The sequence below is a fragment of the Perca fluviatilis genome, chromosome 11, assembly GCF_010015445.1.
Source record: "Perca fluviatilis chromosome 11, GENO_Pfluv_1.0, whole genome shotgun sequence".
Classification (NCBI taxonomy): domain Eukaryota; kingdom Metazoa; phylum Chordata; class Actinopteri; order Perciformes; family Percidae; genus Perca; species Perca fluviatilis.
The window spans coordinates 12,176,060-12,190,254 of NC_053122.1; the positions used below are offsets into that span (position 1 = coordinate 12,176,060).

Sequence of the window (14,195 nt, forward strand, 5' to 3'; positions counted from 1 at the left end):
GATTTTAGTGTTTTTCTGTTTCCCCTGATTACCAAGACTTGGGAGAACATCTCTGCAGCATATGATTGCCCAGGTAACTTGATTGTGTATGTAAAGGTTTGAGGTTATACAAGCATTATTACACAAGGAAACCAGGTGACACAAACATTGGAAAAATGGCTTAGACCTAAGAAGGTTAAACATTACATAAAAATAATTCCAGGGCAACATCACTTTTTTATTCAGTCAATGTCCTTGTTACTGACAATCCATAGACAGGAGCGTTTCTACACCATTTGATTACAAAAACATATCTATATATTAAAAACTCTATGTTGAGATTGAAAGTTAAAACTAGTTATCAAGTGAGTTGAGACAGGTACTTAAAAGTAATAACGGAAAAAGTAAAAAGGTAGGGAACCACTGCCATAGTTAAGAATCTGCTGCTGGAGACACCTTTTGGTTTTTACATTCTCATCTTTAAACTGGGAACTTGACATATCATCCAAAACGCACTTGTTCTGTTCTGTATCTTGAAATCAGGACAGTTTATATATGGCTTTGTCTTGGTTCATATTCTCCCATGATACAATTTATTTTCAACCTGTGATTTTTTTTTTACAGCCACAAAATGCTGATGTTGCATCTTTTTGCTGCACTGTCCTAAATGGAACAACTGTCCTGAGAGACCATGTCACAGTTCCTAGAGAACCTGTGAGTCATCTGATGACCTGTCACGCCATCCCTCAACCTAGTCGCGGCTGTAATGAAACATTCATTTCATAACATTGTTATAAAAAAAAAGAACAAGACACTCGTTCAGGATGTCAAACAAAAATGAATTTATTCTCAGTGGAAAGACGAGAGTGCTTAGTAGACTGTGACAAACAAGTGAGCTTGTGTCAGTGATGCTGCCACGCTTGACGAGATATCCATACGTTTCCAGAACGTTCTCTTTTGGGTCACCTTTGTGGTCAGCCCCCCACAGTATTCAGTCTCAACATACATAATAATGCCAGTGGGTAAAAAGAGAAAAAAATAAAAAACATCAAAGGTAGATTAGGTTTTCTCTTGTTTGTCCTCCTGTGCTTCAAGAACATCCCTGTGTTCTGTGACTCAGCGTCTATTGAAGAAAAGTTCAGTCTGCACGTCTAGTTCCTCATGCCACTTTGACCTTTTTACTTTCACTCCACATCCTTCGGTAAAGGGTTCTTTGTGCTGATCGCTCATGAGGCATTCAGCGGAAATATGGCTTGGGCGCTGATGTTTTTAGCCTTGTATAAAAATCACAGATGAACGTATGCCATTGGTGGTATCATCAAACACTTCAAAATCAGTCCGGGACACAAAGGTAGATGCACTGTGAAGAGTGTGGCTACAAAATGCTCACACTAGAAGCATTTTTTTTTTCTTCATATAAATAAAGGGTCTTGCCTTTGAGATGGCATTGCTAGAGACACTAGCTGGATTGTGCATTAGCTATTGGCTACTGAGGTACCGTCAATCCAGTGTCATGGAACTGTAAATCCTACAGCGTCATGTCTTAGATCGTCTACTCGGCATGCTATAAAACAGGGTTCACAATAGATATACATTAGATCGCTATCAGTCTCTACATAATCAGTGCGTGCTACTTGGGTGTGTGTTTATGTGTGACCCCCCTCCCGTTTCGCCACAGTTAGTGTCCAATCAGCATCTTGATGTGACTCTCTCCACTGTTACTAATTTTCTCTCTCTTCATCTAATCAGGTAATAAGTGCTCGCTGATTCACCCAAGCTGGAGCAGCAAATCAAGCTTGCTTCATTATCTGTTTATCTGTTGTTCTCTCCAACCTGGCCTCTTTCTCTTTCAAAGTTGGTTTCACTGATAGGCAGAAGATAAAGGTTCAGTGCTGCGACCCAGGCTGATTTCGGCTCTATCTAGGCTATCCAACTTTTTCTCTTTCTTTCTCTCCCTTCTCTCCTTTTCTGACCTTAATCTGCTAATGCTCATCTGCTCCTCCCTACTATCTTCCATTTTATCCTCTTGGTCTCCTCCACATCATTTGATCTGGTGTGTGTGTGTGTGTGTGTGTGTGTGTGTGTGTGTGTGTGTGTGTGTGTGTGTGTGTGTGTGTGTGTGTGTGTGTGTGTGTGTGTGTGTGTGTGTGTACATATGTGGGAGTGTGTATGCGCGTGTGTGTGTATCACAGTGCACTGAGGTCGTGGCAGGAGCGAGACTTCTGGCGGAGGATCTTGCTGCCCCGGTGGCGGCTCATCTCCCTGTAGCGCCCCCGATCGCGGTCCCGCTCTCGACCATACGATACCAGCCCTGACAGGAAGCGCTTGGCCCGGCTGGTCAGGCTCTCCCTGCGGCCTGCCCCGGGCTCGCCGTCGGTCCACCCGGGGCCCACGCAGTCGCCCCTCGCAGTCCGAACTGCGGCCTCCAACAGCTCGTTGGTACCGTGGTCCAGGGAGGCTGAGAGCTCCATGTAGAGACAGTCGAACATCATGGCACTGGATTGGGCCTCTGGTGAGAGAGGGGAAGATGTTTGTGTGGCGCACATTTCATATAATTGAGGCTTCACACACTGGCAGCTGCAAATGGAAATGAGAGGCAGCAGTTTGAAATTTAAGGCCATTGGAATCATGAATCCAAAACATCCAAATTCTGTTAACGACCCAGCTGCTGTGTGATGTGTATCACCGCCACAATACCTCTGGATTAACAGCTCACTCACGGGTCTTTGGGAGACTCTATTAGAGTCTTTAGTGTTACATCTGTTGCCCCAAATTGTGACAAATGGAGACAATCTACTAGCCTGGTCCTACCAGACTCTGGTACATTTAATTTGTATAGAGAGTCTGGCCACTCTCCATTGACAAGTGTTAACTTCCTTGAATGCGGGTACTCTGTTGAAGTTTAAAACTATTGGATCTGTGGCCAGTTTAGCTCACTTGGTAGAGCAGGCGCACATATATAGAGGGTTTACTCCTTCGACTCCGACCTGCGGCCCTTTTCTGCATGTCATTTCTGCATGTCATTTCCCCCTCTCTCCCCCCTTTCATGTCTTCATCTGTCCTGTGAAAATAAAGGCCTAAAAATGCCCCCAAAAAACTATTGGATGTGCCCAGAGCCACTCTGGATCTGCCATAACCAATCGCTAACGTTTGGTCGTGACGTATGTCATGCGCATGTGCAACAAGAGGGGAGACCGACAACTATAGGCTTATATTTAGCATTAGCATTGCTAGTGTTAGCCTTAGCCAAATCCTTCACCACTGACGGAAGCAAGCTGGAATATCTAACTTTTCCCGAACCCCGTGGTGGAGGAAGGCCACAACATCATGGCCACCAACACAACTCTGCGAATATTGTTCTTGCTCGGTCTTTAACTTCTGGATATTTGGAAACGTTGCCACAACGGATCGAATGGCTTCACTCGCATCTTTCTAGCACACGTCCTCAACGTCATCGTTCTTAGCCACTCCCTCTGTTCGCTGATTGGACTGCCAAAAATGTGGCCAGAGAAAACCCAAGAATATACCGCAAACCCCGACAGAGTACTGAAGGAAAATGAAAATTGAGCAGAAGTACGTAGGAGGGCGAAGCCAGGCTAACAATCTACAGCATCTCACTGTGTGGGGAAGGGACACTCCTCTCTGTTTAGAATGCTTTTGAAATCTTGACTAATAGCCATCACGGTGAAAGAGAAATAGTCATAAAGGGGGAAATCTTTAATTGGGATTGTGATTTCTTACAATGGATACTACTGCCAAAGGAGTCTGGTGGCTTTGAAGAGAGCATAGATAACGGGTTCAGCTCCCCGTCGGAAAGGGCTGTATGACGGCAAGGTAAAGCAGTCAAAATATTCTAAATGTAGCGTACACTTAAACTGATATATTTTTAGGTGGGCCTTTTTGTAGGTGGCTAAAATACATTTAGGCTAGCTGGTGCCCCCGTCCACAGCAGGATAAGGACAGGTGACTAAACGTGTTGTTGATAAGCCTCGGTTATCTCAGCTCAAAGCTCCTGTTTGTCCCTGGTCAAACAAGCCTGGATGATAAGAAAAGCTAAAAGATAAAGAACAAACGGGCTTCAATGTCTGCTCAAATAGCATTTTGTTTTTTCAATTATACTTCAGCTTTTGTTGACTGCCTGTGCTCTGCTCTCTCAGAGCCAGTATCTGATCTCTTGAGCAGATGTGTACAGAAACAGCTTTTAAGGTGTATTATTGATATTCATAATAACTGCATGAAACCTACAGTGCAACACAAAATGACTACAAAGTGTTGGCGGCTGGAAAATGTCGCGGCTATAGACGACTTTTGTGTTGTGTTGTCACTGAAAATTCTGCAGGAAAAAAAAAAAAAACAGGTTGTAAAATCACAAAATGTTTCGGCATGGTTAGATATAATAATCATAACTCAAGCTCCTCTTGTAAATTTTTTCCGGCATTCTTTATCAGTCGATGGAGTTTGCTCAGCTGTCATGGAGATAGATCTGTTGACAAAGGACAGCGCAAACGAGCTACAGAAAAAAGTAAGCTGTACCTGAAGATGACACTACTAAATACTCATGCCTCATTAAATCTAAACCCTTGTTAATATTCCTAACTATAATAATAATAATAATAATAACTTGGATTTATATAGCGCCATTCAAGGTACCCAAGGTCGCTTAACAAATAGGGGGGGAGGGGAGTTAGGGGTCAAAGGACTTAGTGAAAAGAAATGTTGCTTTTTGAACATGGGCAGGGATGGGTCATTGCAATGTGACATGCTATTCTGGTTTTTGTGTGGCTGCATTTACACGGCATGAACATAAATCATATAACACACGTTTTACAATAAACTGAATTTTGATCTGGTCAGAATAATCCAGCCACAGCTGTCGACCCATAGCAGCGTCACCTAATAGTGGGCGAGATAAGAGAGAGAGAGGAAAACAGACAAATCCCAAACCAGGTCAACAGGACTTATCCTAATGAAGCTCAGCGGAAATTCTTTCAAGAAGACTTCTAAGCTTTCATTCACGTCTCTCTCTTTCCTAAACTGATCAGCTGATTCGGGGCGTTCACTCTTCAGTTAAACCAACCAGAATTGGCCATTCATTCCATGAGCCAATCACATCATAGCATCCCTGCTTTAAATCTGTTCTTCTCTCTGCTGCCGTCAGTTGTCATTTCAGGCAAATCATGCAACCCTCCTCCTCCCCTTTCACCTCCGGTCATCGTCATCCACGGCACCCTAGGTCACCCTCCGGAAGACCGCTCCTGTACTACCATCCACCACCACCAGTGTTTAGACTCCAGCGGGGGATATGCCTAGTCTACCCCTCTCTACCCCTTATAAAATTATTTACATAGCAGTGGAGTCTAATCGCCAAAGACTATGTACATTTCAATATCGTGTGATTTGATGAATAAATGTATATATATATTTTTTGCACCTTTCAACAAAGTCTCTCCTGATTGAAATACCTAAGAATTAAACCACATCTTTATAACCTGAAACTAGGGGAAGAGAGGAAAGGAAAGGAGAGGAAAATTAGGAGAGGAACGATAAGTATTAAGCATGACAGAGGAGAAGGGTACAGTCAAGGAGACAAGGAGAGGACAGGAAATGAGGAAATAAGGGGAGAGGAGAGGAGAGAAAACAATGAGGGGACACAAGGAAAGGACAGTAGAGAAGAGGAAACAATGAAAGGATAAGAAACGAGATGAGACAAAGAGAGAAAAGGAAATGAGGAAACAACAGAAGAGAGCAGAGGAGAGGAAATTAGGAGAGGATCGAAAAGTAGGAAACATGCGAGGAGAGGAGTCAAGGAGATGAGGAGAGGACAGAAAATGAGGAAATTTGGGGAGAGGAAATGAGGAAAAAATAAAAAGGAAGGAAGAGAAGGAAGAGAGAAAAGAGAAGAAGGAGAACAAGAATGACAAGGAGAAAATGAGAGAAGACAACAGGACAGAGGAGAGCAAGAACAAAGAAAGGAAATAAGGAGGGGAGGTGAGGAAACAAGCTTTTTCCCCTCCGCGACTAGCCTTATTAACAAGGCTCGGAAACCACCCTGACTCTCCAGCTGGCTCTTCATGCCACTGTTCTCTCTCTGCTGTAATGCTCTTTGCTCTTTATTTATTTATTTATTTTTTTTATTTCTATCTTTATTTTTAATTTAATTTAATACATACTGTGTACATATACTTATAGTTATATTGTTTAATATTCCATTTAGAGAATGTGTGATGTGCACCAACAACACCAAAACAAATTCCTTGTATGTGTTAAAAAACGTACTTGGCAACAAAACCCTTTCTGATTCTGATTCTGAAAGGAGAGGAAAAGAGACGAGATGAAAGGAGAGAGACAAGATGAAAAGAGTAATGTGTGAAAAGAAAGTGTGACAAGTAAAAGGAGGAGAGGAGGCCGAGGGCCACCCAAAGGCCCCTACCTGTGTGCTGACAAAGAGAAAGCAAACAACAAGTTATGGAGGAAGAGACAGCCAGCGTAAAGTGAGAGAGGCATTCAGAAAAATAAAAAGAAAGATGTGAGACACAAAGACAGACGAAGGAGACGCTGAAAGGAGAGGACAGGCAAGATGGCAGATCACATGAAAAAAGCAGGAGGGGAGGAAGGAGACAGAAAGAATGCCGACTAAGCGAACTGAGCCAGAGTGCATATTAATCAAAGCCCTGAGGAGCAGGGCCACACCACAGCCATGTTGAGCAAATGACAGTGTATCACTGTGTGTTACAGCTGGACAGAGATATGCAGGGGGGTGGGTGGGTGCGAGATAGCAGAATAAAAGTGTCATTGAACATGCCATAAATAGACTTTATGACTTCAGCACTCTGCGCCAGGGCCCAGCGGTTCTTTAAGGAGGATGTTAGCCAGGCAGGCCAGTCAGCTTCCTCCGTCAGGCTCACATATCAGAAACTAGATGTGGTCAGTCCGGAGAGAACATAAGAACATCCTTCTCAGGCGCCCCAGGAACAGCATTTCCATATCGCTGACCACGTCGCTGCTCCTGTGCTGAGTATAGGCATCTCTCATTATTCATTCATCACCTCCCTACCTCCTCCTTCCACTCGTGTCATTAATAAAAATACACCAAAGCAATGACCGAACTTGAGTCGACAGCGATGTGCAGTCACCGATGCACACTCATTTTACACTTGCTGCCTCTGTTTAAATTACACAACAAAGCCAACCAAACAAGATTTGACCCCAGACTGTGGTTTCCACACGTCCAGCGAATAAACACACACTCACACACACTTTTCTATTGTTATGTCCTTGTGAGCACCTTCAACTGATCTGATTTGAGATTTAAAATCTTAAAATTTGAAAAAATAAATATTCCTTTATGTTGAAACCACTAAATAGAAAAATATTGCACTGTCACTGCCTATTTTGATCACGTTACATATCCTCATGAAGCATCCGTCACCTGGTTTTTTCTTGATTTGAAACCATACTAAATATGGCCCTTGCTTTTAGCTCTGCTTCAGCCTTCACCAACTCCTGAGGAAAATATCAGGGACTTCTCAGCTCTCTTTGTCAGCTACTCATTTACTTTGACTCTCTGCTTTTTTGTGATGCTGGTACACTTGGCTAGGCGAGCTTGTTGGCAGTGGTTTTATATGGGGGTTTACTGAGCAGGGTCTCACTCATACAGCCTATGTCTATCTACTGTCGGAAAATGAAAAGAAAGAGCTTTAGGTAAAAGCGTGGTAGAGCTGCAGAGATGAGGGTGGGTTCTCAGTGGGTTGACTAGCAATCTTTTCACATTACAGGGAGTCATTTGACTGGTCTGGATGAAATCTTGTGAGGAGTCATAATTTAAACTTCTTTTTTATTGAAAATTTGAGTTCACCTTTGGTCACAGACAATTTCTGCAATTGCAGGTGAGAACATTTACCTTTATAGCCTTTCAGGACTAACAGCAGTGGTTTAGAGGGGTAATTTATCAATTTCTGAATAGCCACTATAAAGGGCAGAATTTGACAAAACGGGCAGGCCAGGATGATATTCTATAGAGTGCTACCGTACAGAATAACCTCTTTCATAATGGCAGGTCAATATATTACAAAAAGGGGTTAAAGGACAAGTCTGGCGCAAAATGAACCTAGGGATTAATAACACGTGTACCAAGTCAACCGTTCTCTGGGATATGTTTTCATACTAATCGAACGACGAACGACGAACGCCGTGCAACCAGTAACCAGTTACATAGCTCAAGCATGGCGTTCGTCGTTCGACTGGTCGTGACTGTTTTCCCAAGATGGCGCCCGTGACTTTCTAAACTCTCTTTTTAATAAACTGTCTGTAGACTTACAAAGTTCTCAATGCTTTGGTTTACATGTAGGGACCCTCATTATGCTACAGTGGAAGTGGTGCTATTTTGAGCCTTGTTAGTGGTATAAAAATAGCTATTTCTTTTTACTTTACCCTTGTCCCGACGACTAGCTTTAGAAGCTAATTAGCGGTTTGCGATAAAACTGGTCACATTTAGCATGAAAACATATCCCAGAGAACGGTCGACTCGGTACACACCTGTTATTAACCCTTAGGTTAATTTTGCGCCGGATTTGTCCTTTAACATCACCTCAATGAAAACCAATGCATTGATGTCTCACTAGCTATACAGCCTCCCTTTGTAAAAAATATCCTCTGTCTGAAGGTCTAAAAACTCACAGTGGTTCTTTCAAGGACAGCAAAACAAGCCCCACTCTCCGCCAACACACACATAATGCATTCCACACATCTCTTTGAACCGAGACTCCCGTTCATACACACACACACACCATTCTCACACATTCCATTCCCTTCGTCACTCCTCTTCTCGTCCCTCTTATCGCAGTCCTCGCTATAAAACAGCCTCGCAGACATCAGGCAGCGAGAAGATGGAGAGACATGAAGCCGTGCGTCTGCCTCTACGCTGCGTTCAAGTACATGCAGGCAGTTGTGCATGTATGGCGAGTACAAAGATACATAAACATAGTAAAAGCAGCAGCGTCCTGTAACAGGGAGATAATCCCAACAGAGATGTGCCATCTGGAAAAAAACAAAACCAAGGACCCAAGGGACACAGAGAAATGGAGCCCCTCCAGAAGATTAGATAGGGAGGGATAGGGTCATGTTTGCAACAGCAAAAGATGTGTTTTTATGTTTGATAATGTGACAGTAGATACATTTACAAACCAAATGTATACTGCAAGTACACACAAATTGTAAATATGACTGTAAAGTTTAAAGTTTAAACTTTGGATGCAATTCAAGTTTAAACTCTTGTAAGTCTGTGCTCCTTCTCAATGCAGTCACTTTCTATTTGAAACTTGAATGGAATCCAGACAGTGGGATGGTCTGCTAGAGCTACATAAAAGAAAATACTTATAAAGTCCAGCAAAAGTATAACCTGCTTTTGGTCCGATCTTGGTCTGATTTTTAAGCATCACTAAATGGATTCGGTACAGCATTGTGTGTTTCTTCAGTGATTTTTCTTTTTGCCAAGATCTTGCTTCAGTGTATACACATGTCTATAAAATATTCATGCCCATGGACTTTTTCATATTTTCTGTTATGACATTAAATCTCAGTGGATGGAATTAGAATTTCTTGACAATGATTAACTGAAAAATACACCTCTCACACACAGACTTGTACCTAAATTGAATACAAATATAAAACACAAAAACAATCAACTGCATTAATTAATAGGGGCAACTTGGCAGCAGTTACAGCCTTTAGTCTACTGAATGCACACATTTAGTGAATATTTTCACTGATTAGTTTAGCAAGTTAGCATGCTAACATTTGCTCATTCGCACAAACCACCGCTGAGGTTTATGGGATTGGGATTATTTGGTCATGGACAATTGAACATTTTGATCTGATGATGGCTTTAGATGAAAAGTCAGGGGATCACCATAGTGATTACAATTCATCCTGTTGGGGACATGTCTGGACCAAATATGGGAATCCATCTAACCGTTGTTGAGACATTTAATTCAAAACCACATGTCAACCTCCTATTGCAGCTATTAAAATCAGATATCATCAAAGGATTACATTATGATTCATCCGAACAAAATTTCACGACAATCAATACAATATTTGTTGAGATATTTCAATCTGGAGTGGTGGGCTGAGAGGCCATCTGACTAACAGCCCCAATGCTAGCATGGCTAAAAATACAGTTCTGTTTTGTATCATGGTGGGATTGGCTAGCCACATCGCTTCAACAAATTACTAAAGAAAAAAAAGGACACAGTTTGATTTGTTTTTTTAAAGCTATAGTGTGTAGTTTCTATCGCCCCGATGAGCAGGGGCGGGGCTAGAAGGGGGGTACGGGGTGGCACCGGCCCCCCCTGACAGATGATTGCCCCCCCCCCAGTGCCCCCCCCAATCCACTGGGTTAGAGTGCTGTCAATCTGACAATTGTGATTTCCACAATGTGAGAGTACTCTCACTTGGCTGCCCGTTCTGCCAATTTTCCCAGCACTTGTCACATGACTAATTAATTAGTTTCCATGACGACTATTCAAAATTCTGATACCATGGGACCAGCACTGTTTTGTTTTTTTAAGTGGCAGACTGAGCCTATATAAGTGAATTGTATTTGGATATACAATTTGTTTAAAATGAAACTAATAATAAATGTGGTTTTATTTAGCAGAATTATATTCTGTTGTTCTATCCTATTCAATATTTCCTATATTTGTAATATTCCCCCGGTCCCAGATGACTGATTATTTGTCCCCCTTGTCCCACCCCAGATTAAAAATCCTGGAATCGCCCCTGCCCATGAGGAATTCTAAGTAATGACAACAACACTGTCGGCGCGTCAACATCATACAAGCCTTCCGTGATCGCACATCACCCCCACCCCTCCTCCATTCAGTTGCTAGTAGCCAAGGAGGACACGGAGGATTAAAAAAACATGATGGAGTCTTCTGAAGAGGTAATTATCTTCACTCGACGGACAACACAATCTTCTGAACAAAGCCATACTGAGAAATACAGAGAGAGTTGTGTAGGGCTGATAGTCTCAATTAGCTTTGTAGCAACTCATTTGGCAATGGCATGAATATAACGAACTGTTTACCAACAGGGCACATCCCTGGATATTGTAAACAGTGAGGAAATTGATTTTGCTGATCAAAGATAGATGCCAAGAGTCTTTCTAATGGAGAGACTGATGTCGGCTTGGAGGAAGATGAATGGTAAAATACCAGGGCAGAGAGACAAATGAGCCAACACAGAGAAAGACAGAAAAGAGGGTAAAAAGAAGTAATAGATGAGATATTGCACAAAGTACACTACCATTGTTCTCCAGGGGAAAATGTGTACGTGTGCCTAACTACACAAATATCCACATATCCATTATAACCAGCAGAAAAAAACATCAAGATCTACCAGATCACTGTAATTACAAGTAATTTTCCATTTCTGGATTTTCCATTTTGGAGAGCTGCTTGAAAGGCAGAAGCGAACAAGCTGCAAAGTGCATTTCAAATTGTGTGTGTTTCCTCTTTTGCATCATTCACCCAGCAGTCTGGCGTTTGTTCATCACTGCTTGTGTCTAGTGCAGATGCAAACTGAGCGTTTCCTAAGCTCCCAGCCCTCCTTGGTTACTTTTGCTATGCCTGTCAAGCCTTCAGTTGTGTTATGCAGTTTATAATGATAACGTTTGCAGCTTTACCAGTAAAAATTCATAGTCATTTTTGAAACAACAGATCCTTTATATCAGACGCAGGTAGTCAAAAATTTGATTCTTATTTAGATTAGCCGGCGACTGTCGATTTTGTCCGCTGAAATGTCAACTGTTATTGGCAGATTTTATTAGCTAACATTAGCGCCATGACTTGGTTGAAATGTTTTCAGCTGGATCATTTTAAATGAGAAACAATTTGGTGAACAACGTGCTGTCACAGACAATGATTTTGGCTAGGTTTACTAAAGTGTAAACTTCTAAATCCAATAAAGAACAGGACGGGGTTGCTAACATAGCATCCATGACCACCTTTCACACAGTAAGGAAAAACTACACAGTGAATTGTGAACGGGGCTTTCTGTCTTTCGTACATAGCCTGTATCCCCACAAAATATAGGTTTGGCTGTGAAAGTAACGTTGGGTTAGGTTTTGATTGTATATAGTAAGCAACTTAGCTGGACAAGCTAACATTTGCATCCTGAGCAGATAAACACATTGTTTAATCCATTCCTTGCATTTATGCCTGTGTTTTGGTTTTGGAAAGGCGAAAAGAATAAGAATAAGGTCCGGAATGAGTTTTAGTACAGTGGGATCATGAGAGTTGCTGCCGATGAAAATGTATCTGACATGATTCAGGCAGAAAGAAATGTTAATGTATTAGAGTTTAATTCACATTAACATTAAGTCATGTTTATTCATGTTATGTCATTTCATTCTAATGAAATAGCCTGAGTAATGTTAGCTAATGTAACGTTTACTCGCTAGCTTACTATTAAATGAGTCGACTACCCATACTGTAGCTAATGTTCGGCTAATGTTCAGCCCAGCGCTGTTATCCGTAATTAAACTAAAAATAACTTCATGAGTGTGAAACGTTGGTTATAACATACAATATAATTGTGTCTACGTTGCCAGCTATTACATTTATTTTTGCAAGTTAGACAGTGTGCGCAAGTTTATTTGCAAGGTTGTCACAACATCATAGTAATATATTGACAGTTACAAAGCAAAAAAAAAAAAGAAGCAAGTACTTCCTATCCACCACTAGATAGGGTTGCTATGATTGGACAATCGCCATTTTGGGGAGAGGTTCGGAAAGGGCCAGTTGCATTCATGTATGACAGGTTTACATTACAGACACTCTACTTACCCTCTGAGCTGATTTCACGGGAGCGGACAAGGTCGCTCTTGTTGCCCACCAGGATGATTGGTGTGTGTGGCTGGGACTCCCTGAGGAGGAGGCGGAGCTGGGCGGTGCGGTGGAAACTTCGCCTGTCAGTCACTGAGAAGACCAGGATACACACATCACACTGTAGAGTGGACAGGTCCTGGGAATACAAACACACACGTGCACACATTAATAAAACAACACCTCAGTGTAGCAGATACTGTATAAAAGAGAGGTCCGATGACAGCTGACTGGGTGTTGGATGTCAGGTAGCTACACATTATGCAAGCTCATTTACATGCTACATCAACAAATTAACAATTTGTCCTTGAACAACATATTTAAAGTCAGATTCCTCCTTCCAAGTCCTTGTTTTGTTGTGCTGGAGCTGAAAGGACATCAATGTCAATGCCAGGCAGGCAGCACTCACGTTTGTATCACTGTCCCATGAGAGAAAGCAGAGGAGGCTTTGCTCAACTTGACTGTACACACGACACGCTTCACATTGAATCTCCTGACCCTTTTAACAGTGACCACGAAACATCCCATCGGGGTTTCCTGTCACAGAGGCTCAATTAGCCCGAGTGGTTCTTGCAGAAACAGCAGCCTTAAGCTGCCTCTGACCATCTTTGTCCTCTCCCGCTTTCTCTCCCTGATTCTGTGAGTCAACTTGACATATTGGGTTCAAGGTGGTTCACAGGTGTAATAATAGTTCATGGCAAAGTTCTCAACTAAAGTCATCATATCCAGAAAGCATTCATGGCCAAATCCCTCCCAGCTTATCATTTGTTGACCTAATTATTTATCAGTCACCTAATTTGGTGAGTGATACTAGACGCAGGGAGGGACATTGCCATATGGCTCAGGGTGGTTAAATTAATTCCCCTGTGGTTGTGAACTACAAAGTCAAAAGCAATCCAATTTTGGATTTGAGTCTTAAATCTGTGGTCATGAGGATTATGTATGCACCATTTGTGTCACAGCATTGTAGCTTTTTATATGATTCACTGTCTTTGTTCAGAATATGGCCAAGAAACATCAACCTTTTATTATGTGGTTCCTCATATTCCCCTTAAAACTGCACTAATACATATTCGGGCGGAAACCTTGTATCTCCATATTTAATCATTGTTTATTGTTTTTTCATAAATCAATGGTAATGCTCACCCTTTATGTCTGTCTGTGGGTTTTACAAATATTTAACCAATGAAAAGTACTAAAAGAGTTTGTGTCTAAATTTTGTACCTGCATTGGATCCTCAAACTGTCGAACACAGCAGAGCTGAAGGTAAACAGTGACAAGGCGACTTCGTCTGAGATAAATAGCTCAATAAAATGTTTTCAAATAAGCCTT

The 14,195-nt window shown here is 41.9% G+C and overlaps 1 protein-coding gene across 1 annotated transcript in view; it reads right to left on the reverse strand.

The window, feature by feature from the left end:
• Nucleotides 1-797: 797 nt before the first annotated feature.
• rem2 (RAS (RAD and GEM)-like GTP binding 2) overlaps nucleotides 798-14,195 on the reverse strand; it is a 30,814-nt gene continuing 17,416 nt past the window's right edge. Inside the window, exons 4-5 of the mRNA XM_039816553.1 lie at nucleotides 12,825-13,002; nucleotides 798-2,488 (exon numbers count right to left, since the gene is read on the reverse strand). Coding sequence (XP_039672487.1) covers nucleotides 2,166-2,488; nucleotides 12,825-13,002 — 501 coding nt within the window. The 3' untranslated portion in view covers nucleotides 798-2,165. The remainder of the gene's footprint in view (nucleotides 2,489-12,824; nucleotides 13,003-14,195) is intronic.